This window comes from Lissotriton helveticus, chromosome 2_2 (assembly GCF_964261635.1).
Source record: "Lissotriton helveticus chromosome 2_2, aLisHel1.1, whole genome shotgun sequence".
Classification (NCBI taxonomy): Eukaryota; Metazoa; Chordata; class Amphibia; order Caudata; family Salamandridae; genus Lissotriton; species Lissotriton helveticus.
Genome location: NC_136060.1, coordinates 247,003,476 through 247,026,714, shown reverse-complemented (window position 1 = coordinate 247,026,714; position 23,239 = coordinate 247,003,476). Strand labels below are relative to the sequence as shown.

Genomic DNA, 23,239 nt, shown 5'->3' with positions numbered 1-23,239 from the left:
AACAGGACTTTAGATTATACCTGGACGAAACTCTGATACTGAATCCTGGAACTTCGACGATCTGCACGACGCTGGATGACTGAAGAATCTCCCTTGGAGTAAAGGGGTTACTCCCCTGCTTGGCAGGCACCAAAGACGCATCTGACCGATTTGCATCTCCGAAGCTCATGCCGGACTCTGAAGAAATTGCAACACAGGAGGTGGATTTTCAGACTTCCCCGAGGCCGACCCGAGTTCCCAGCAAAGCTGAGACCTGCAGCCCTGTTAGGTACCATGGAACCGGAACCCCTAGACACCATGCGCATTTGCAAGTGCATCTGATTCTCGACGATCCTTGAGGCTGTGCATTGGGTTGCTTGTAGCCCAGATCCCGAGCAACATTTTCACTGAAGATTGCTGGCCTACACTCCACGAGTGTTCCGTGAGCCGGCCCTTTGTGTTTTCTCTCGAGGTACGTTCACGGTCCTTGGTCCATCGACTGGTGGGTCCCTGAGAAGGCAACTTTGACTTTCCTTGAGCTTCCCTGGTTGCTCCAGACGTGCCCTGACTCTCCCCCACTTGGGGAGTCCCCTGGACCTTGCTGGTCCACACTGAAGCGTCTTTTCTCTTCCTGCGTGGGTTGCTGTTGCCAAGGCTTGTTGTGTCCAATCCTGGCACCGACGCCGCAGCACTCGACAATCCAGCTCCTGGTCGTCGTCGACACCTCCTGGTCCTCGTGGCTGTAGAGTCAAGCTTCACCTCTTTGCACCTGAAGCACCCGACATCAGTGGGCATCCGTCTATCATGCCCCTAGTCCCTGGCAAGTGACCCAGACTTTGTCCCCTCTGCTTTTACGTTCCTCACATCTTCGATCCAGTCTTGGATCACACCGGACACTTTTCTCCTCCATGGCAGCAGCACTTTACAGCAGATTGCCATTGAAATCAACGACGATTCCCGAAACCATTTCACACCTATGTACCCGGCTTCCCTGGGTGAGGTAACTCAAGTATTCCGGTGCTCCTGTGGGTGTTGGCCCTAGAACCCCTTAAGTCTAAAGGGGTTTGCTCAAAGTTCTCCCCTAAGTGTCCTTAATCTTTAAAATTCCAACTGCGACTATCCCCATAGAAGCTAACGGCGTCTCGCGGCTGTGTTCTCACACTGCACGCGTCCCCCTTGGGTCCCCTGTGTCACTACCTTGGGTGGTTCCTGGTGGTCCCAGCGATTCTACAGGCTCTAGGCCTTGTGTCTAGTCAAGTCGTGCTTCTTATACCACTTTCTTAATATATGGTTTGGTTCCCCACTGGCGCCTAGTGTATATTGTGCTATTTACTGATGTTCTATTTTGCTTAAAGTGTGTACTTTGCTCTGTAATCTCATAAAGAGATTACTAGAGAGTGTTTAGTAATAAATACATATATTCTATATATATACCTTGTGTGGTTCTCCTTTCATTTAGACATTCAAGAGGTTATGAACTGGTAAACCAAGCTGCTTTACACTCCTTTAAGACTAGAGCCTGAAGGCTGCTCTCCATTGCTACCACTAGGATAGCATTCAATAAAGGTTGTCTTAAACCTATCATCAATAAGGGTTTTGTTTGGACTGGTGCAAGGTGCCCACTTTACCTAGTGGACAGCATATGCCAGGCCAACTTCTCACAGTTTCAAATGTGTGACCTTTTCAGCACGGTCATTCTTCCAATCTCTTATTCAGAGATTATGCTTAGATGCGATAATAGCACCAGACGCCATAGCCGTAGGGCTAATAACATCAGATGAAATATCAGCCATTAACCTTCTGCTTCATTGAGGCCGAAGGTCTGAGCACTCCAAACCCTTCTGAATCATGATTCACCAACCTATTGACGTCCCGCACCAAAGATGAGACTGAATAGACAGCAAACCTGCTAGCTTTTAATGCCAGATTTTCCGCCTCAAAAGCCTTCTTGATGTAAGATTCAACTTATTTCTCTGTAGCATCCGACATGGAACAATCTTCTGTATTAATGGTTGTCTTTCCAAATAATGTCTCAAGGATTGCATCTACTTTGACAGCAATAGGTAACACATTATCTCCCTCTATCGAATATAACTTCTGGTGAATCCGTGGAACTGATAGTTTATCAAGCAGCTTCCACTCATCCATAACCATGTCCTTGCTTTGCCTATGGAATGGCTTTCCAGAGCGTAGGGCTTTATATACTGAGGGAACAGAGATTCATCACCATCCTCCAAGTGAAACTGATGAAAGCCTAAGTTCTCCCTTCCATGAGAAACAACGGCCCACATTTTATCCCTTTTTTCATATTTCCCAGATGAAGTCGAAGGCATATCCATTTCAGAACCCCCAGAATCATCTGCATTCACAGAAGTCAAAATCTTGGCAGATATAGCTGCTGTAAGAGATTTGAACTTCATAGCGCTGGAAACCGCTGTCTCTTTCATTGTCTGAATTTCCTCTTTACACATGAAAGGCAGCACATGATTCTAATGCCTTGCCAGAATATGTCTCTCCTTAGAAGATGATGAAGACAATCCATGCCTCCTCTTCGCTGCTTTCATGCCCTCCATATTTCCAACAATACCATCACATCACAAAGTTACACCTCTTAAAAGCATCCATGAATGATTGAAAGGGCACAAAGTAGAAATATACAAAAAAAATCAAAGGCATAATGACTAATCATTAAACAAGTGCCTTATATCCCCAAAAGTGCCATAAATTCATGAATTCCAGGGTTACCTACCTTCTCTGAACCCATACATGTGAGCTCTGCTTCTCCATAGAATAGCCACTTCCATACGTGGTGTCTGGCTCCAATGCACAGCCCCAGTAGCTCAGGACTGCCCGACACAGTCAGAGCGTCTATGCTCCCTTCCGCGCTTCTGGTTCTGCCTAGGAACCTGCACAAGTTTGCACAACTGAGTATACACAAAAGGAGCCCTGCACCTCCACATACTCCTACTGTCCCATACAGCAGTCTTTTTTTTTTTTTTTAAATTTTTTTTTTAAAAACCTTTATTGTACAGAAGGCGCTCACAGATACGGGCCTACAACCCACCGGGCCGGCCACCACAATAAAATGTCATACGAGGCAATACAGGAGTGACAACAGGATTTCTAAATAGCTCATATGAAGGCAAAGGTAACAAGTCTTCGAGTCGCCATCACGGACAGGATAAGAGTAGGTTAATTTTATAATAGAAAAAGGGGGTTTCGCAGGATAATGACAATCTGTAGAGTCCAGAGGGCCGCGGTGGGCCGTGAGCAAGCCGAAGTTTCGAATACAGGAAAAGACCAAAAGAACAGTCACATTTTGGCAAAGGCAGAACGTGAGTCCCGCATCAATAACAATCACAATCGCTGCTCAACGCCCTCCCACCACTACCATGGCACATAATAGTAAAACAGCGAAAAGTACGCTTACAAAACTAAAAGCCCTCCGTTACAGCAACCCTGGAGAAGAAAAGAAAAATAAGGGGGGGGGGAAGGGAAAATAAGGGAGGAAAAGGACATCGGAAAAAAGGAGGGGGAAAGTGAGGGCGCAGCGTCAGTGCACGCCCCCCACGGCTAACAAAGCACCCAATACTAATTCGGCACAAGGAACTAGTGGCCACAGGAGAAACGAATGCGTAGTAAACCGTAACAGCAGACATACCAAAAGGGCCATGCCAGCACAAAGACCCCGGGGGGCGACGTGCCGACACCGCGCCACGAAATTAGGGGATACATAAGAGCCATAGAACCAAAAAAGGAACAAAGGAAGATACAATAAAACAGACCCCCCCACCACCCCGCACAGCCCACCCTGCACCCCTGCAGAAGGCTATGGCCTACCCCCCAGCAGCGTGCCTGTCGCCCTAATTAGAACCCGAAATATAGAAGAAATATAGAAAGAAAGAATCACGTAGATAAAAAAGGGGGGGGGGAAGGGAAAACAGGGAAAAACAGCGGGAGAGGAGCCACAGAATCAAAACACTTCCGGCTCCCGCCCCCCGGCCCGAAAATACTCAGAGCCCACGGGAAGATAATAAATACACGGATAAGCTCCAGGAACGTTAAGAAATATCAAACAGAATCATACAATTATAAACGGATCACCCAACCATACCACAAAATAGCAGTCCACAGAGGCAAGATCAGCTCAACCCTGTCCTCGTTTTTCGCAAACTGTAGTCGTCCAGCAAAGCAGGAACCAGAGCACATGGAAACGGAGGTGAATAACAGGGAGTCGAATCACAAATACACTCAAGTCATAGCGATCGCGACACGGATGATCCAGAAAGCACAGTAACCACCTCAGGCAAAGCAGGCACAGTTCCGAAGAGAACACGGAGAAAGCCGGTCCAGCGGCACAGTCACAGGATCTTCGTTCGGCAATGTGAGGCAAAAGAGGAAAAGGAGACCCAGCAAGGTCGGTCCAGACGGGATCCGGCTGGCGAACCTCCGGAGCAGAAGGAGGCACAGGATGAAGAAGGGCAGCGGACTTCCGTATGTCCACACCAACAGCAGCATCCAGGTCCACGACCCCAAGGAAAGGTCCAGCAGCACACAACAGAGATGAAGCCGCACAAACCGGAGGGGGCCCGGCAGGCCCAGTCAAGGGACCTCTCTCCAGGATAGCGATAGGTGCGGTCATGGGCGCCCCCCAGGAGCGCAGGGCGGCGAGGATGTCGCCAAGTGTAGGCTCACCTTTGCAGTATTCAGAAAACGTGCCGTGCGGCGGATCCGCATCGCCGGTCCCAGCAAGGCCGAGAGTCATGGGGCCGGCCGCCATCTTAGAAGCCCGGCGGGGCCGCTGCAACACCAACCCCCGCCCGGGTACCAACGGGGCCAAATAGGATACCGGCAGCCACCGGCGGAGGTGCCACAAGGGCAGGAAGGGGGGCCACCAGAAGAAGGCGATGCGCCGGCACCCCACACGCCGCCGGCACCGTTCTCCGAGCCCGGGTGGAGGAACTCAAAATGGCCGGGTCGGAGAACAAAGGGGAGACGAGCCAGATGTACGGTTAACCCCGTCCATGGAAGGCAGCGCCCCAACACCAGGCCGCAGGACCGCCGGACCAGGCCCGGGGGGCCGCAATCGGTCTATTAGCACATCGGCCTCTCCGACCGACTCCACACCACCACCAAGGGCCGGCCACCGCACCCCGTCCAGCCCGGGCGCCGCCAAGGAGTGCCAGGCCCGGCCGCTCCGGAGGCCCCGAAGCAGACAGGGGCGTAACTCAGGATCCGCGACACCCAGGAACCACCGGAGCAAACGGTAAACGCCTGTGTCCCTTGCTTAGTTCCTCCCTGGACGGTCCTCCCTCCACTCGCCACTCAGCGGGGATAGGTAGGTCCTCCATCAGAACCATGTCCTCCTCCGCGGACTCCGGGTCCACCTCCACAGGTGGCCTATCCGTCTCACGGGGCACGGACATCGAGGCAGGCTCCTCCTGTCCTCGAGATGCTCCCTCATCAGCAGCTGGGTGGGCCATTGTTCCAGGCTCCAACCCATGCGACTTCTCCTCCCAAGCAGCCGCAGACCTGGTACTCACACAGGCCCAATCAGGTGTACCCAGCATCTCAGAATGAGTCCGGTATTCCACCTCCTTTCAAGCATTGTGCTCCATATCATTGCCCAGTAGACAGTCGACTGGCACGGCAGGGCTTACGGCAACTCGAAGTGAACCTGCAACCCCTCCCCACTCAAAGGGAACCTCGGCCACGGGATAGTGGCACATTCTGCCGTCAGCCATCGCGGCTGGGTGAAGTACATCTGCTCTGAAGACACCAGATGACTCCTTACCATAGTCATACTGGCTCCTGTATCTCTCAGAGCTTCCCCTCTATGGCAGTTGATGGTGACCCACTGCCCATACTTGGTAGTATTTGAGGGCACCTGGATCTTTGGAACCATCTCCCGATCACCCAGGGACACTAAGGTGACACCCGCCCACTCCCCCCCTTAAATAAGGGCATCTGCTCCCCGAGCACTACACTAGCGACTCCCGGGGCTTTTCCTCCAGTGGGAGGGGGTGGTCTCTTTGGGCATTTCACGTCTCCTTTATAATGTCCAACACCACCGCACTCAAAGCAATGGACAACCCTTGGCTGCTGACTCTGGCTAGGATTAGGGTTCTTTAGCGAGTTAGCCTTAGAGTTGGGAAAGGAACTTTTTCCCTTAAAATTATTTTGGGGGCCTTTGGAGTACTCCTTTTTCTTGTTATCTCCCCCCTCTTTCTTCTGGGGAGCGCCCTGTCCGGACTTCTGAGAATCTCCTCCCGTCCCCCTCGTGGACACTCGGGTACTTGTCCAAATGTCCGCCTCCTCAGCAAGCTTACGGGGGCAAGTAAGTTTGCTGTCTACCAGGTGTTGCCTCAGCTCGGGAAGACATTTCTCGAGTAGATGTTCCTTGAGTATTAGGTTGTACAACCCTCGATAGTCTTCCACCTCACTACCTTGGACCCACCCATCTAGGGCTTTCTTGGCATAATCCAGGAAGTCAACCCAATTCTGTGAGCTCAGTTTGTGGCTGCCCCTAAACCTCTGCCGGTATTTCTCTGGGGTCAACCCAAACTTTCTGATAAGCGCCACCTTCATGGCGGGGTAATCTACCTGCTCCTCCCGGTCTAGGGCCAATAAGGCATCCCTACCTGTCGGAGGCATGTACCGGTATAATCCACCATCCCAATGCTTCTCATGGATCCCATGGGCTCTTAAGGAGACCTCATAGGCGGTCAGCCACTTGGCTATGTCGTCTCCAGCGGTATAACTGGCGACCACGTCCTTGGGTAAATGAGGCCTGGGCTCCCTGACAAATTCCTTTGACTCGACACCCCCCGGAGTGATGTTACGGGCCTGGAGGTCGAGCTCTCGTAGCTTGAGCTCATGTTCCATCCTCCTCCCTTCTCTCCTATCTTCCATCTCCAGCTTGGCCAACTCCCATCTGAACTGTCTCTCCTCTCTCCTGTCGGCTAACTGGGTCTCTGACAACCCTCTTGAGGATACACTGCTGCCCTCCCGTGAGGCTACCTTGAGGCTGATTGACATCTCACCCACCCCCAGGGGACATTCCGCAGTTCCCTCAATGACAGTACCTCTGTCTGACTCCTCCTCCTCTACCGTTCCCTCCGGGTGTGCTTCCACCCAAGCTCGCAGACTAGTACGGAGCTCCTCTCTTTTGGCCCCTCGCCTAACGAACACTCCCCTTTCCTGACAGAAATCCTTCAGCTGTGCCACAGTATAGGTCTCCAGCTCTGACATTTCGAATTCCATCTTGTCAGTGAAAAGTGTGGACAACCACCAAGAAGTAGGTTATAAGGATATGAGACTCTAAGGGTCACCTCCACCCACCTCCAGAAGAGAATTTGGAAAAAACAAAATGTTAAATCAGAGGGCCGCTGGGAGAAAACTCCGGGTGTGTACCTGTGACGCACACTGAATTATTATGGGGTACAGAACAAGCACGGCTCGAAATCCCAACCGCTGAGCACCAATTTTATGTTGGACCTGCGATGGGCAAGCCCAGCACAAAGGGGGTAGCTTGGCTCAAGTGTCAAGGCAGTGAAGGCTGTAGGGCTAAGCCGGCTCTGACCCAATAATAACCCCCTGCACAGTCACACCAAAAAGAAGGACACCACATCACTGCTGTAGAAAAATACGATTCCTTTATATAAAAGTTCTCTGCTGTAAATAGGGATCAATTGAGGAAGCACATTCACATTTTATTTGTTACAGCACTCTGGGATTCAGGTTGAGAATAAATACAGTAAATAGGACTTCAGGAACACTGGTGTTGCATAAATATTAGGAATAGCTCTATCAATAAATAAAATGAATATCAGGTTTATATATCACCAATACATGGAATAATAAAGCCTGGTTCATTTAAATGCATAACCACATTTTCATTCTGGTATCGCTGCCACCAATTAAATAAATCAGGAAGTTTACAATTGCAAGATAAACCCACTTTGAAAAGGATTACAGTACTTGTGGAATCATGGGGAATGCATGCAGGCTTCTCTGGATTCACGGTGCACTGGGGACTCTTTTATGTTCACGCGGGGCCCATGCGCGTGTACCTAAAGACAAGGAAACACGGTAAATATGACATTTGGCCCTCCGCTGCCACCGGGGAAGGATGTCCGCTTGCCGGTGTGGTTTACTTGAGCCTACGGCAATATCGCAGGCACCAGGGCAGCACAGTTCGAAGTCAGTAGACGAACGAACGGCTGCCAGCGGGGTCACTCAGTCTCAGGGCTCGCTCAAATCAACGCCGGTGCACAGTTCCTTGATAACGCGGCACCCCTCCAGGGGAAACGACCCACCTCACTACGGCTGCAATCGAATAGCGATTCAGTCGGGGCACAGCACTTCCTACGCCAGCATCAGGGTTCTCAGGGGCTTCACGGACCTCCCTCTGACTTCCTCATACGGGGGCTGGTCCCGCCCACGGCAACAGTTTCCCGGGTCTCTGGGAAAGGGCAGGGACGCTAATCCCGCCCAATGAAGGCCGGCCTCTCCCCGCCCCGGCGCACCACCTCACCTTCGATCACTGCACAACCAGGAAGCGCGCAACGCCGGTGGGGCTCGGAGACGTCCGAGTCCCCCGCGATAGGCGCTATTCACGAAGGGGGCACTGTGGAAGGTCGCGACTCGCCGTTTCTTCACGATTTCGCCACCGGGGGGTGGGGGGGAGGCACATAAACTTGGCCACAGTCTTTTGGGGCAATGAGGCACTAGCTGGGCAGGTGCTGTAGGCGCAAGGTTACTGGAACACGCCTGACTGGAACGCCAGTCAGGAATCAGGCTATTAACCCTTACCACTCTACTGCCTGTGCTCTCAGCCACCTCAGGGGTCAGCAGGGCAGGTGTCACTCTGGTGTCAAGTCTGGAATCTGAATTACATCTAAAATGGCCGCCAGGGACTGGGCTTTATATAGCCAGTGCCCTGAGGTACTGGCACGAGCCAGAAGGTTCTAGAACCTTCCCTGGCTGTGTCAATGGCATGGCACTTTTGTGGTGTCTTTTGGTCACTCAGAGCCACCGTACTGGGGCTCTGGAGCAGCCATTTTGTGTACCTGAGGAAAGTCATGAAATTCCTGTCATGAAAGCGCGCCAAAACCTCAAAAGGTCAGGGTTCAAGGAGGCTCCAATGGGAGTCACTCACATGAGGGAAATATGTGTCCACCATTTTAAGGTTAAACACACACAGGTTGCCAACCTCAGTTTTCATGTCCACAGGTTTCTCCAGGCGCCTTGTACATAGGTGCCAGAAACCTTGTGAGCAACTGGGTGTCAAGGAACACCTAGCCCCATGAAACAACACACAAAAAGGTCCTGGTAGACAAATAAAAAGCGGCAAATTTTGGGAGGTTCAGGGGAACAAAAGAAATCATATTGGTGAGGGGACTCTCAGAAGCAGACGGGTCCAACAGTGACCTTTGGATTTTGCACGCATGTCGTTTTTAGCATGTATGTTTGTACGAATAGTCAATTATGGCAACCACAATGGTGGCAGATTATTAAATAAACAAGAGACATTTGAATACATTTCTATATATGCAAGTTACACTTATAACCAATGCACGAGACCCACAGAAATGTTAGCGTATTTGGCTACAGCAGACCTAATAAACCATTCTTCACTGCTCATTTATCAGATATGTGGGTGAGGAGTCTTGGAGGAAGATTAAGTAGCAAATCTAAACTCTTTTTGGGGATGGAGCTTCCAGAATGGGGGAAGTACAGTATTTGGAGGCCTCCTTGTAATGTGTTGTATTACATTGTAATTACATTTATGTAATAGTTGCTAAAGCGAATATTTCACAGGAATTTACACAAAATATGTTAAGTGAAAACTATAAATATCACTTTATATTCCAGTTTGCAACATAACATGGCTAAAAGACATTGACATTGACAAAGCCAATAGCTCTCGCATTGCTGAAACCTATTGGCTTTGGTAGGTTTGGTGTTACCCATGACCTTTTGATTTTATTAAAACTATATGAATAATGTACTTTCTTCATATATTTGTCTGTTATTGTGTCATTCATATTTTTCTCCCGCCCACTACAACATACAGCTTGGGACAATGAGTCATTCCACTTTGACAATTGACTAACTTCATTGTGACTGACGCCGTTCTGTCCTTCCACAAGAAGTACAACAAAACACAAAGGAGCATATCCATACCTAAAGCAGTCCCCTTGTGTGCCCTGAACTAGTATAGCATGTGTGCTTTCTAAGACCAAAAACATTATTGTTTTCTTTCAGTCTTTTTTTTCCAATCCGGAGGGTGGAGGTAACTATGTCCCAAAAGATGGAATCTTGTCAGTACATCAGGGAACTGTCTTTTGTTCTCCCATTATCACAACTATTGAAAAATAACGTTTTGACTTAATGTTTTATAGACAGAAGTCAATTTTTGCTCGACAATTATTGGGGCCAAACTAGAAATAAACGCATTGCTTTTATCGGTATCTCATCGCTGTTTTCATAAAACTCCCTGTGATATTGCATTTCAAATAGTTTATTACTTTTGATGACTTCTGTTTTTGTACGTATCCATTTCCTTCATGTTCTTTTTTCTTCAGGCACGTTCTCCATCAGTTCCCGTGGGGTAAAATGACGCGCCTTTTCATTACGTAATCAGCCCAGCACTTGTGGAAAGGCTGAATGATACTCGTGGTGTTTTAAACATTCATATTGTATGAAACACTACTACTGTAGGTTCTTTGAATAAATACAAATAACTGAAACTTCAATTCACTAACGTTAGTACAGACCAGACTTGTGAAATTCGAGGTCTTTGCTTCAAATATTATTGAAAAGGCGGGGTTCACCAGTGCTCTGGGTGTTTATTCCTGCCCAGAAACCCAGTATTCGATGATTTTTGCTGCTCATTTGAACTTTCTTTAGTTGTCTTTTCAAAAGATTTAGATTTGTTAAAATACTTCCTAGCAATTTGTATACAAAGGGTTCTTATATGATCTTCGAACAGTCACGCATCTATTCATGTTTGGATGGATATGGGTTCGGCTGTTATCTAGGGATTTGGGTTCGTTGGATGGTTGGAAGAGAATCAATAAATCCTATATTTCATATCATACTTATTACTATGTAATGCAATGAACATTAATTAACTTAGTTGTTTTTTCAGTTGCACTGACTGATTGAACTTTAAGTCCACAACTTTTGTCATGCAGAGAATTCAATCATACTGGGTCAGTAATTTGCAGTTATTAATGTTTGGGTTTGCCTTAAGTATTCACTCAGAGGAGAAGATTTTTTTTGGTTTAGCAGACTTGGTTCGTTGTTGTGATTGAAATAGATACATATTTGACATTGTTAATACCCATAAGCTTCGGTTTAAACTCCTGCATATTGTTGACTCACATCGTGTTTCGAGCAAAGTTATTCTGTTCACAAATATTGTTGTCAAAGACATCAGATCGTGGTCTCTGATTCATTCAAATGATGTATTTCAATTTCCGCATTCTAGCTCAAAACTTGATTACTGACTTGCATATTCACCAATAACGCCTTTCTGAGTTTGTCTCCAGTATTCGTCTTGTAGAGCCTGAAATCTCAGAATGCGAATTAAAGTTATTAATTTTCAGACTTGTTTGCAACACGTCTTTCAACCTATGATATTAGGGGTTTACTCAACGAGTTTTTTATACCATGATATATATTTATACATATGAGTGTTATAGCAGTGAGTCTTACCATACCATTTGATTGTACTAAAATTATGAAAATAATATACTTCAGCCTGACCTCTTCATCCATTGGTCTGTTGTGCCATTCATATTTTTCTCCTGCGCACTACAGCATACAGAAAAGGGCAAATGGTCAGCCCTTTTTAACCATTGTTTAACTTCACTGTGGCTGATTGTATTCTACTGTTTCACGAAGAACATATCTGCCTACAAGTTAGTTCCCTTCAGTGCCAGGAACTACTGTGGCAATATGTGCTTTTCTAGACCCCAAAACTATTTTTTCTCAGTTTTTTTGTTATAGTGGCAAGGGCATGAAAGCTCCCCTAACAATGTTTTATAAAAACCATGACAAAACAAACATTGACAAAGCCAAAAGGCTGTCAATTAATGCCAAACCGGTTGTTTTTTGCCAATGCTTTTTTTATTTATGTACTTGCAGTTTTCTGTAGAAGCACCTAGTAGACTCATGGGTGACAAAACACTTCACTAATTACCTTTCATGGGTTTTTAGGAGCAAGGCTGCAAATAATCTGAAAATGAGTTGGTCAAAAAAATGCAAAGAACAAAGTAACATGAAGTGCATTCAAGTTTCATGGGATCTATTCCTCATGAAATAAATGTATAATCTGCTATTTCCTGTCACATACAATATATAAAATATTATAAGACCACAACGGAATAAACTAGCAATAGTGTTGCATACAATATACAAAGTGGAGTAAAAGTCTGTGGGTATGTATCAGCCTTCATTACAGAATCTTTTCAGTATACTTAGTACTAGAGATTGAAATTAGTAGGTCATATGTCAGGTCAGAATATTTTATACAAAACATTGGCTGGCATAAATATTGTGTCCTAAATGCCATTTACAAAAATATCATCTTGTTGAGTGTATATTTTAAATGTTAACTTAAATGGGGTGATATTATTGTAAACTTTATGTAGGACACAATATATAGGTCAGACAATCTTTCTGAAAGCTGATATTTTAAGGCGAGAGTCTGTGCCCATAATGTTGCCTTTGGCCACCTTAACTGTTTGTAGGCTAGATCGTCTGGGGAGCGATAGGGATGACGATCCTCGTAAGTAATGCAGGGTAGCTTACAGCTCCTTCTTGCCTCTAGGAGGAGCCATTTCAATGTGATTTGGATAACAAATATATGATCAAATGTTATTGTGCCCTAGATCTCAGGACAAAAAGCAAACTAAAATATGTGTAGTTTCTTAAAGCATTACATTACTTTGAGGCATTAAAAACTAAATCACCCACTCAGGAGAGAAACATACATATTCTTCAGTTTTTGAAGTCCCTACCCCTATCCAGAGCAGCCTGTCAGAGATGTCATAGGCAGAATAAAAAGAGTAACGATTTCAAAATCTTATTGTAAATGAAGAAACATGCCCCCACAACAAAGATTATATGTTGGCATGCGGGGAAAAGACCAATTTAGGGTTGAAGATCGCAGAACATCATGATATGCACACAGAGAAAACTGTTGGTCAATACATTACTCTTTGAACAGTGGTGTGACTGATGGGTTTCTATGACCCGAATCAGTAGATTCACAGTCAGGTTAAGGTTGATAGACTTTTCTACTAAAGTGGTGAGTGGTCTGTACCATGGAAGAGGTAATTTTGCTACTGAATACCATAGTGGAAGTTCTCCAATGCCAGCTCCGGATGGTGGAAATGCCACCACTTACTAAGAACACTGGGAATGTGTCCCCTATCTTAAGTGTTCCAGAACAGGCGGATTTGGATGTTGCATCTGTGAATGGTGAATTATTGGCTTACTTAGAGTAGTGACAATAATTACGTTAAAATGATGAGTTTACCATTTTTAACGTCATTATAGTCAAAACCTTAAATCGGCTCATGATTACTTGTTCTCAAAAATAGTGTATTCAATACAAATCTGTTTTTACGAGGGTGCTTATTATTTTATATCTCTAGGTTGACCTTTTCTCTGGGGATGGAGACCATTTAGGAAGACAAATTAAAAGTCGATTCTTGGCTTTTGGAAAGACTCTTAGAAATGCATAAGCTTTCAAGGATGGCTGACACATATTTAGGTGGATACTGTGAGACAAGATGCTGCCTATAAATTACAAAAATCAATTTTATGTTTTACAAACTTTAGGTTAAGTGATTAATTTGAATGAATCCAACTGTTTTTGCAGCGTCCTGTAGATGAACAAAGGGAACTTCTCAGCAAGTGGAATGAGATGGGAACTGATGAACCAGGTATGATTTATTTTTATTTAAAAACTGGCATAACTCATCACATCCAGGAATTGTATTGTATTGTAGCATTTATATAGTTCCTCCTACATATACCTGGTCCACTGAAGTATTTGCCTACATGAGTAGCATGCTACACTATGTAGGGCAGAGGTCTTCAAACTTTTGGGTGCCGAGACCCCCCTGTCAACATTTTCAGTCGTAAGGACCCCCTCCTGAAAAAACATTTCTAAACCTGTAGGCAGGGCTTCTGGAATTACGAGGCAGGTGAGGACCAAATTACACGAAAGGCTTGACTAAATTGTTTGAGACGAAAATGTAAATAATGTTATGTGATGCCACGTTATTTTGGGATAGAATTGCTTCATTATTTTGACATTTTTTGCACACAATAATACAGAGGAAAGATTTCACCCCATCAGTACCAGTTTATAACCAAAATACAGCAATGAACATCAGAAAGATGGCTTGTCAACCTTTGTGATGAGCCTTCCACTCCGCAGGAATATGTGCTTCCACATTAGCAGCTCACCTGGCCCTGGCCGGGAGCAGCAGGGGTCCCTAAAACCCTGGCGGTCTTGTGCAGAGTTAAGCAATTTACCCATGCCGCTTTCCTCTCACCCCCTCCCTCCCATCCCTCTCTCCTCTCCCAACCCCGTATCCCTCTCTCATATTGCCGGCATTTTATTTCACCCCTTTTTACAACTTCTGAACTCTCCCCATTCAACTTCTCACTTCACCCTTAATCACCTCTTGCCATTCTGTCTTTTCACTGCCCTCATCCTTAACAGTTTCTCGCATTTATCTCATGGCCTCTCTGGCCCCGTCACCTCCCGTGCCAATCTGCACTTCTCATTCACCTCAAGTCTAACCATTCAAATTGTTGTCTAGTTGTATCTTACACCTCTCCAGTCCCCCTATTCATCTTTCACATCTCTACTTTGTTCTTTCACACCTTCTTGAAATAATGTCCCTATCCCCTGTTACCTCAGCACCAGTGCTTAATTAGAGCAGGTGGTTTCCGGTGCTCCACACTGGCACCTAATTGTACACACAGGCATTATGACCGTCTGCCACATGGTGGCTCTGTCTGTGTAATTTAGAGATGAGCAGAACAGCTGTTTATTAATTCAATATACATTAAAAACGATAAACTCCTGACATCCATGCCATTCTTATAGCTTTGGGGGCTTGAAATAGCCACACTTGTACAGTGTTATGGTTGGTAGTTGCATAGGTATTGTCATTGGCCGCACAGGCAAGGCAATGGGTGGGTGGTTAAAGTTGCAGTGGCACCAACAATGCACCTCATCTCTCTGTAGCACCTTTCTGACAAACATTTTTTTTTTTATAGTGCTACGCATAGTTTACTCACACTCAGGTCTGTGATCTGCATAGTACATATTCTTTGTAGCAGGCACATTAACCCTCTGCACTCTGTGGATGAGAAGAGTGCCCATGTGAGTGCACGGTGAGCGATGCAACAGTATGAGAGTAGGGAAAGAGGAGTGACTGCAGGGTGAGTGAGGTGGCCATATGAATTTGGGTGTGGATATAAGTGCAGAGTGGGATGAATGAATGCATGGTTGATGATGGGCTTGTTTGAGCGAGATGCACATTGAGCAGTGAGGGGGCAGGTGAATGAGGTGTCACATGAGTGCAGGATGAGTGCAGAGGAGTAGTGTGACTGCAGGCTGAGGTACAGGGTGAACAACGCAAGTGCATTGTGATTGCAGAGTAATCACTGTGAGTGCAGGGTGAGAGGGTGAATGATGTGAGTGCCTGGTGATCAGTGTGAGTGCATTGTGATCGCTGTGAATGCAGGGTGAGCTTGAAAGTGAAGTGCGAGAATGAGAAGTGAGTTCTCTGAATGCAGGGTGCATTTCCAGACACTTGAAGTAACTCAACATATTGACGGCTGCGTAGGGTTTAAGATATAAGTTAAACTATTGCTATTATGACATTAATCAGGGATCGAGGGTGGAGGAAATAAATAATATGCTGATCTTGCAACATACTTCCAGTCCTATGGTTAGGGTTGCCTGCTCATTATTTTGATGTCCCAGACGGTACAAAAATAAGCAGTCACCTAAAGCTGTATATTTCAGCACTCATCTGTGCATACTTGGAACAGCAAATCTAAATAGAAAGCACTTTTAATTGTGTTCTAGGGCTGCCTCAATGATCCATGACTGATAATTAAAGGGAACAAAGACAGAAAAGTCACATTACGAATGTATTTATTTATGCGTTTTTATATAGCGCGGACTTTACCCGAAGGTGTCGGAGCGCTTCACAATAGGAACAGTAATGTTACATGAGGAGAAAATTACAAGTGAACAAATTACAAAAGCAAACGTTAAGTTACATGAGGCAAAAGTGACAATAGTGAGCAACCAAAATACAAGGGGTAGCAAACGGTACATTGCAGGAGGAAAAAGTGATATGTGTGCAGGTTACAAAAGCGTACAAAGTACAAGTAGAGCTATAATACTGCAATAAATGGCAGACACTCAAACACAAGAACAAACGTTACGTAGGCAATGGTGGCACTTGTGCAAGTATAAAGCAAACAAAATGTGAGAGGTAGCAAACAGTGTGTTACAAGAGAAATGGCTGGTATTTTTATTTTCTTCTGGCAACTCTACTTTTTATTTCTTTTCCTGAAATGCATTCTCACACTATTGCAGTAAATGTAAAATACAAATGTAAGGAAAAGGCTGAGTTGGGACACAGGGGGTACTGGAACTATAAAAAAAAACTAAGCATCAGTAACCAGTTTTCAAAAGGTATGTAAATATGCAAATGGTCGTTAACGACCTGTGAAAAACTCAGGGGTGCCGGGCTGTGCTGGAGATAAGACTGCAGACACAGCCCAGCAGAGCTCACAGCAGCTCGAGCTGAGACACACTACGCGGAGGAGGGGGGCTGAATCCCTGTAGTCAGATGGGCCCGGGCAGAAGTGTGATCGGTAATGCGCGATCCCCTTTCCATTACTGCACCGCCCCCTGGGGGTCACGCCCCACACTTTGAAGACCCCTGATGTAGGGTGTGTTGTTGGAAGGATGTTGTTTTTGTTTTGATCTTATGTGAGAAGTGTTTCCATGTCTTGTGCGAAGACCACTGAGGTGTAGTTATTGTGTTATTTGGCACAGTGCGTAGCAGTGTGTTGGATTATGAAGTGTAAGAAACAGATGTGGTTTTCATCATGCTGATAGCTTTAAACAACTCTGCATGTCCCTTTATGGTATTTCATTTGATATACTCTGCGTAGCTGGTTACTGTATCGAGTTGTCCAATCTGTTTTTTTTTGTAAAATTATAGTACTCAGTTGACATGGTTGAGGGAGGAAGAAGTGGAGAGATGTGTTGGGATGGGCATTTTTATTATCATCCCATATCTGAATGGTTTTGTCAGATGTAAAGAGGCGGTAAAATTGTATTAATATTTGGGACCTGCAGTGAATGGACTATGTTATAGTCCTCCAAATTGTCCAGTAGTGTATGACACACCAGTTATGTTGGCGATGTTTAGCTTTTTGGCTGTACGGTGCTGGTGAGAGGCAACCTCATTTTATGTGAATTCAAGAGGTATGAGTTACAGTTTTTTGCTGGCTGCTGCCGATTGCAGTTTTCGGTATTATTCTGGGCCATAACAGTTATTTATGGAAGTTCATAACTATATAATGCTACAGCGCACCATAGATTAGCCATTTTTTGCTCACCTGCACAATGAAAGCAGTTTGCTCGTTGAGTTATTTGCAGTTTGTAGGTTGCAAGCCAGGGATGCAGGTGGTGCAGGTACCTAGGAAATTACTATGTTTTCAACTGTCTTGGAAGTGTATGTGCTCCTGGATGCTTCTAATGCCGGCTGGTAGTGATGCCCAAAGCTAGTCGGCTTGTACTGAGTAAGCAGTACCTCCTATGGGTTTCTTATGGTAAGATGGTGTATGTGGTGCAGGCCTGGAGTGCAATGTTTTGTTTGGTTGTATTGCTAAAAAGAAACTTCTAATTTACAACAAGGGGTGGTGATGGACAGAGTCTCTGAATTAAGCAGAATACTCTCACCCAGTCAAGAGATCAGGGCTAGATCCAACACCGTTTTTTAGCTCATTGCACCATCCCAGTTTCAGAACCTGGCTGTATGCAAACTAGTCTGTCCCTGGCCCAGTGCATCATGGGAACAGGGCAGACCAGACTACAAAAGCCAATTCTAACACTGGGAAGGAAACAAGCTTCCGGGGACCGGTTTCTGGCATTTCAGCCGTCTTCGGCCCGACCTGCTTGAATCCTGATGGTGCAATGAGCAAGGGACTCACATCTGAGTATACCCTTCCACGCTTAGGGTGGACAAAATAATTTACAACAAGGGGTGGTGATGGACAGAGTCTCTGAATAAGCAGAATACTCTCACCCAGTCAAGAGATCAGGGCTAGATCCAACACCGTTTTTTAGCTCATTGCACCATCCCAGTTTCAGAACCTGGCTGTATGCAAACTAGTCTGTCCCTGGCCCAGTGCATCATGGGAACAGGGCAGACCAGACTACAAAAGCCAATTCTTACACTGGGAAGGAAACAAGCTTCCGGGGACCGTTTTCTGGCATTTCAGCCGTCTTCGGCCCGGCTTGCTTGAATCCTGATGGTGCAATGAGCAAGGGACTCACATCTGAGTATACCCTTCCACGCTTAGGGTGGACAAAATAATTTACAACAAGGGGTGGTGATGGACAGAGTCTCTGAATTGAGCAGAATACTCTCACCCAGGCAAGAGATCAGGGCTAGATCCAACACCGTTTTTTAGCTCATTGCACCATCCCAGTTTCAGAACCTGGCTGTATGCAAACTAGTCTGTCCCTGGCCCAGTGCATCATGGGAACAGGGCAGACCAGACTACAAAAGCCAATTCTTACACTGGGAAGGAAACAAGCTTCCGGGGACCGGTTTCTGGCATTTCAGCCGTCTTCGGCCCGGCTTGCTTGAATCCTGATGGTGCAATGAGCAAGGGACTCACATCTGAGTATACCCTTCCACGCTTAGGGTGGACAAAATAATTTACAACAAGGGGTGGTGATGGACAGAGTCCCTTTTTGTAATTATTTTGGCCACCATGAGTGTGGAAGGGTATGCTCAGACATGAGTCCCTTGCTCATTGCACCATCAGGATTCAAGCAAGCCGGGCCGAAGACGGCTGTAATGCCAGAAACCGGTCCCCGGAAGCTTGTTTCCTTTCCAGTGAAGAATTGGCTTGGTAGTTTGGTCTGCCCTGTTCCCATGAAGCACTGGGCCAGGGACAGACTAATTTGCATATAGCCAGGTTCTGAACTGGGATGGTGCAGTGAGCTAAAAAACGGTGATGGATCAAGCCCTGATCTGTTGACTGGGTAGGAGTGTTCTGATTAACTCAGATACTCTGTCCATCACCACCCCCTTTTTGTAATTATTTTGGCCACCATGAGTGTGGAAGGGTATGCTCAGACATGAGTCCCTTGCTCATTGCACCATCAGGATTCAAGCAAGCCGGGCCGAAGACGGCTGTAATGCCAGAAATCGGTCCCCGGAAGCTTGTTTCCTTTCCAGTGAAGAATTGGCTTGGTAGTTTGGTCTGCCCTGTTCCCATGAAGCACTGGGCCAGGGACAGACTAATTTGCATATAGCCAGGTTCTGAACTGGCATGGTGCAGTGAGCTAAAAAACGGTGATGGATCAAGCCCTGATCTGTTGACTGGGTAGGAGTGTTCTGATTAACTCAGATACTCTGTCCATCACCACCCCCTTTTTGTAATTAAAAAGAAACTTCTAGGCATAGCAGTCCTTTTCCTTGGGAGGCTCTGTGGGCAATTAAGAGTGTCTTGAACATTGCCATTCTAGCTATATCCAACCAGTGAAGTGATTGCAGGACTGGAGGCATGGGTGAAGGCATAAAAGAATCCTTGCAGCAGTATTTTGGTTGAGCTGTATTTTGTGTGCAATGAAAGCGGGTGCACCAAGGTATAGGTTGTTGGCATACTCAAGCTTGGAGATAATGACCATGTGTATAGCTTTCACTTTATGTTGGTATGCAAGGTATGGTTAGATCTAATGTAGTGTTTGTGCAGAAGGCACTCTTTGTGAAATTAGCAGGCGATATGAAGGATAGGTCTGAATCTCTTGTTACTGCTTGGTTTATAACTTCTCTTAATATCGGAGGGGCTTCAAGTTCCTTAGGAAATAGTTTGGTAGTTTTGCCTTTGCCCATATGTCATAATCTCTGTCTTTGCAGTATTGAGCTTTAGATAGTTATTCATATTCCATGTGTTTATGGTGTGAGACAGTCATCAAGTTTTGAATTCTAGAGGCTTTTTGGGATCTCCATTTTTAAAATAATTTGGGTGTCATTTGCATAGTTGTAACAGGTGAGGTTGCATGATTTAATCAGATTTGGTAAGTGGTTTAGGTAGATGTTGAATAATAGGGGGACATGATGGACCCCTGAGGAATGCCAAGGTGCTGTGTTTGAGGAGGTGATGTGAAAGTGGGTTGGTAAATTACACTTTGTCTGCCTGGGAGATAAAAATCAATCAATTGTAAAGCATTTTTACAGATTCTGATATTGTGAAGTTTTTGCAATAGCAAGTGGTGGTGGACAGTGGAATGGAAAAAAAACCCGAATAGCTTCCACATGCAGGAAGAAAATGTGTCACGTCCATTTTGTTTTTCAAAAACACTACAAGCCCCCCAACCTCTTCCCCGCTTTGAAAGTTTGTTGTAGAAAATAAATTGTAAGCTGTGTGGGCGTCTCTTAACTGAGATCCCCACGGACCTGGGGATCTCTAACTATGGTTGACGTTCTTCCACTTTGAGAATGGAGATAATAGACGTGGTGGGTTGGCAAGCCTCCAGACATGCACAATAACCCCCCCAAAAATAAATTAATAGACCTGCATATATTTATAGAAGCCAATTATTTAACAAGAGATTAATGCCTATTGTATCATTAGCTGTTCAGTTGTGAATAAGCAGTGAAATCAGCTTAGACCTTTGATGATTTAACAATTATTTATAAAGATATAATATTCTACAATTGAAAGAAAATGAGGTACCAACAGCTATTTATATGGCTATGGCTATGGCCAAAGGCTATGGCTTTTGTTTTCTTCACATGAATTCTCTGATATTTGCTATGATCATAATCGTTTGATACAGTTGACACATGTGTCCAGTTCTGATTGCAGATCACAGAATGTTGTTCAAAGATGAATCAATGGTGGTGCTAATGCGTAATGTTGTGTTACTCCAACATTGTAGTCAGCTCTGTTTCTAGTAAATCTGCCATGGGCAAATCTTAACCTGAAATGACTCATAATTTGTCACCGGCATCCTAACTAATGAAAGTTTTTAACCCCTTGGCTGTGGCGGTAATTCCGCTGCGGCGCTGGGGGAAGGAGAGGTCGCGCGGCGCTGCCATGCTTGTGACAGAACCACTCCGTAATGAGCACAGCACGCCCGTGGCTCGTGACGGAGTGGTTCCGTCACAAGCACGGAACAGGTTAAACATATATGTACTAAACATAAAAATAAGGTTATCACAGCACATTACGTTGTTTTCAGACAGTTGTCCCCATTTTATGCTGTATGATTTTTATTGTTTAAATTTGTTTATTGGGATTTTACATGTCAGGTTACAACTTGATACTTCATCATTAATATATTTTAACATATATTTGCAAGTGTTTGAATGTTATCTATAATGAAGAATTTCACAATATCATCATACATCAAACACATTGGATAGGATATCTTACAACAGTCCGGGAGTTATCTCCTAGCTTAACTCGCCATACATTGGTATGTTTTGCAGTGTCTGCTTAGGTGGGTATCCCGGTGGTGTAGGTTGGTATTTCGCCCTCATCTCTACCATTGTATTTCGTCCCAAATAGGATTTGTGTCACATTCTCTGTCGGAATAATTGGGTATCGGAAATATCGAGGGGGTGAAAAAAACTGTTATCTGTGGGGGTAAACTGGGTGTGGGGGGAGGCGGGGAGCGGTCAGAATGTACATCTGTGTCAATCAGTGATGCGGCAAGCTGTGGTTCAGCTCTACTGTACTGTTACGTGTGTAAGGGGGGAAGAGACCATGTGTGTGAGTGGGTGAGAGCCTTTCTGGTATGTTCTGGACATGTCATCTGCTGTGTGTGTCTTGATGTTGCATAGTGTTGACTGTTATCTGTTCCGTGGGGGATAGGAGCGGAGTTTGGGGTTGAGGTTGTGAGGTTTCCGGTGTTACCACTGTCATCATCTCTTGGGTGAGCTGGAATAGTAGCTGTGCCCATTCCATAGATATGGTATGTTTACATGTCCCTTTTACTTCCTCGTCTCTTAGTACCTCTTCTTCTGCTGCGCCCCATTTTTTCATTGTGCCTACCCAGGCCGCTTCTGGGGGTCCTGCGGGGGCTCGCCAGTGCATGGCTATGCCCCTCTTTGCTAAGAGAATGGCTATGGATGCAATGCTCCATTGTAGTTTGTCGGTCTTTCTTTTGCGGAAGATTCCCAAAGCACATGCCTCCCTTGTGGATATGTTCGAGAGATTAACCGTCGCTCGGAGTGTCTGGTGTACCCTATCCCAATACTGTTGGATGGTGGGGCAGTCCCAGAACATATGCCTAAAGTTCGCCTCCGGGGTCTGACAGCGGGGGCACGCAAAATGTGTGTTAGGATAAAAACGGTGAAATCGATGTGGTGTGAGGTGTGCCTAGTGTAGGATATTGAACTGAATATTTTTGAAGCGTGCATTTCTTGAGACCTTTTTCTGATATTCTAGCACCTTTTCCCAATCTTTATCATGGAATAACCATCCTACCTTGTCTTCCCATTTTTTTCGCAGCTATCTAAGGAAGTACTGGTCAGCTCCCGGATCGCTTTGTAGTGCCAGGTGACTAAGTGTCTGCCGGCCCCATATGTAGGATCGTGTGTAATACCCGGTTTGTCAGGGGTTCCCCTTCCAAAAGATCTCAGCAGTATTGGCTGCTATCTAAGAGTTGTCTGTGTATTAGAAATTGTCCTGGCCGGAGGTCATAACGCTCAACCATTTGGGCACATGTCCTCATCTGTCCGTCTTCAAACAGGGACTCCACCTCGGTCACGTCTTGATCAGTCCATACCTCAAGGGCTCCTGCAGTATAGTATTTGTCCTTTTGGGGAAATCCCACTAATGGGACTAACAGGGGGTACAGGGGCTTTCCTTTCGACATATGGTGTATTCGTAACATACACTTGCGGGCCAGAGATACCTGTAGGGGGTGTGTGCATAGTGGTTTGGTACCTAG

The 23,239-nt window shown here is 45.7% G+C and overlaps 1 protein-coding gene across 2 annotated transcripts in view; it reads left to right on the top strand.

Moving 5' to 3' along the window:
* Positions 1 to 23,239, top strand: part of TBC1D19 (TBC1 domain family member 19) — a 1,159,927-nt gene that overhangs the window by 249,031 nt on the left and 887,657 nt on the right. For both annotated transcript variants that reach the window (XM_078678973.1, XM_078678974.1), the window contains exon 6: positions 13,877 to 13,940. In XM_078678973.1, the coding sequence (XP_078535099.1) occupies positions 13,877 to 13,940 (64 nt within the window). The remainder of the gene's footprint in view (positions 1 to 13,876; positions 13,941 to 23,239) is intronic.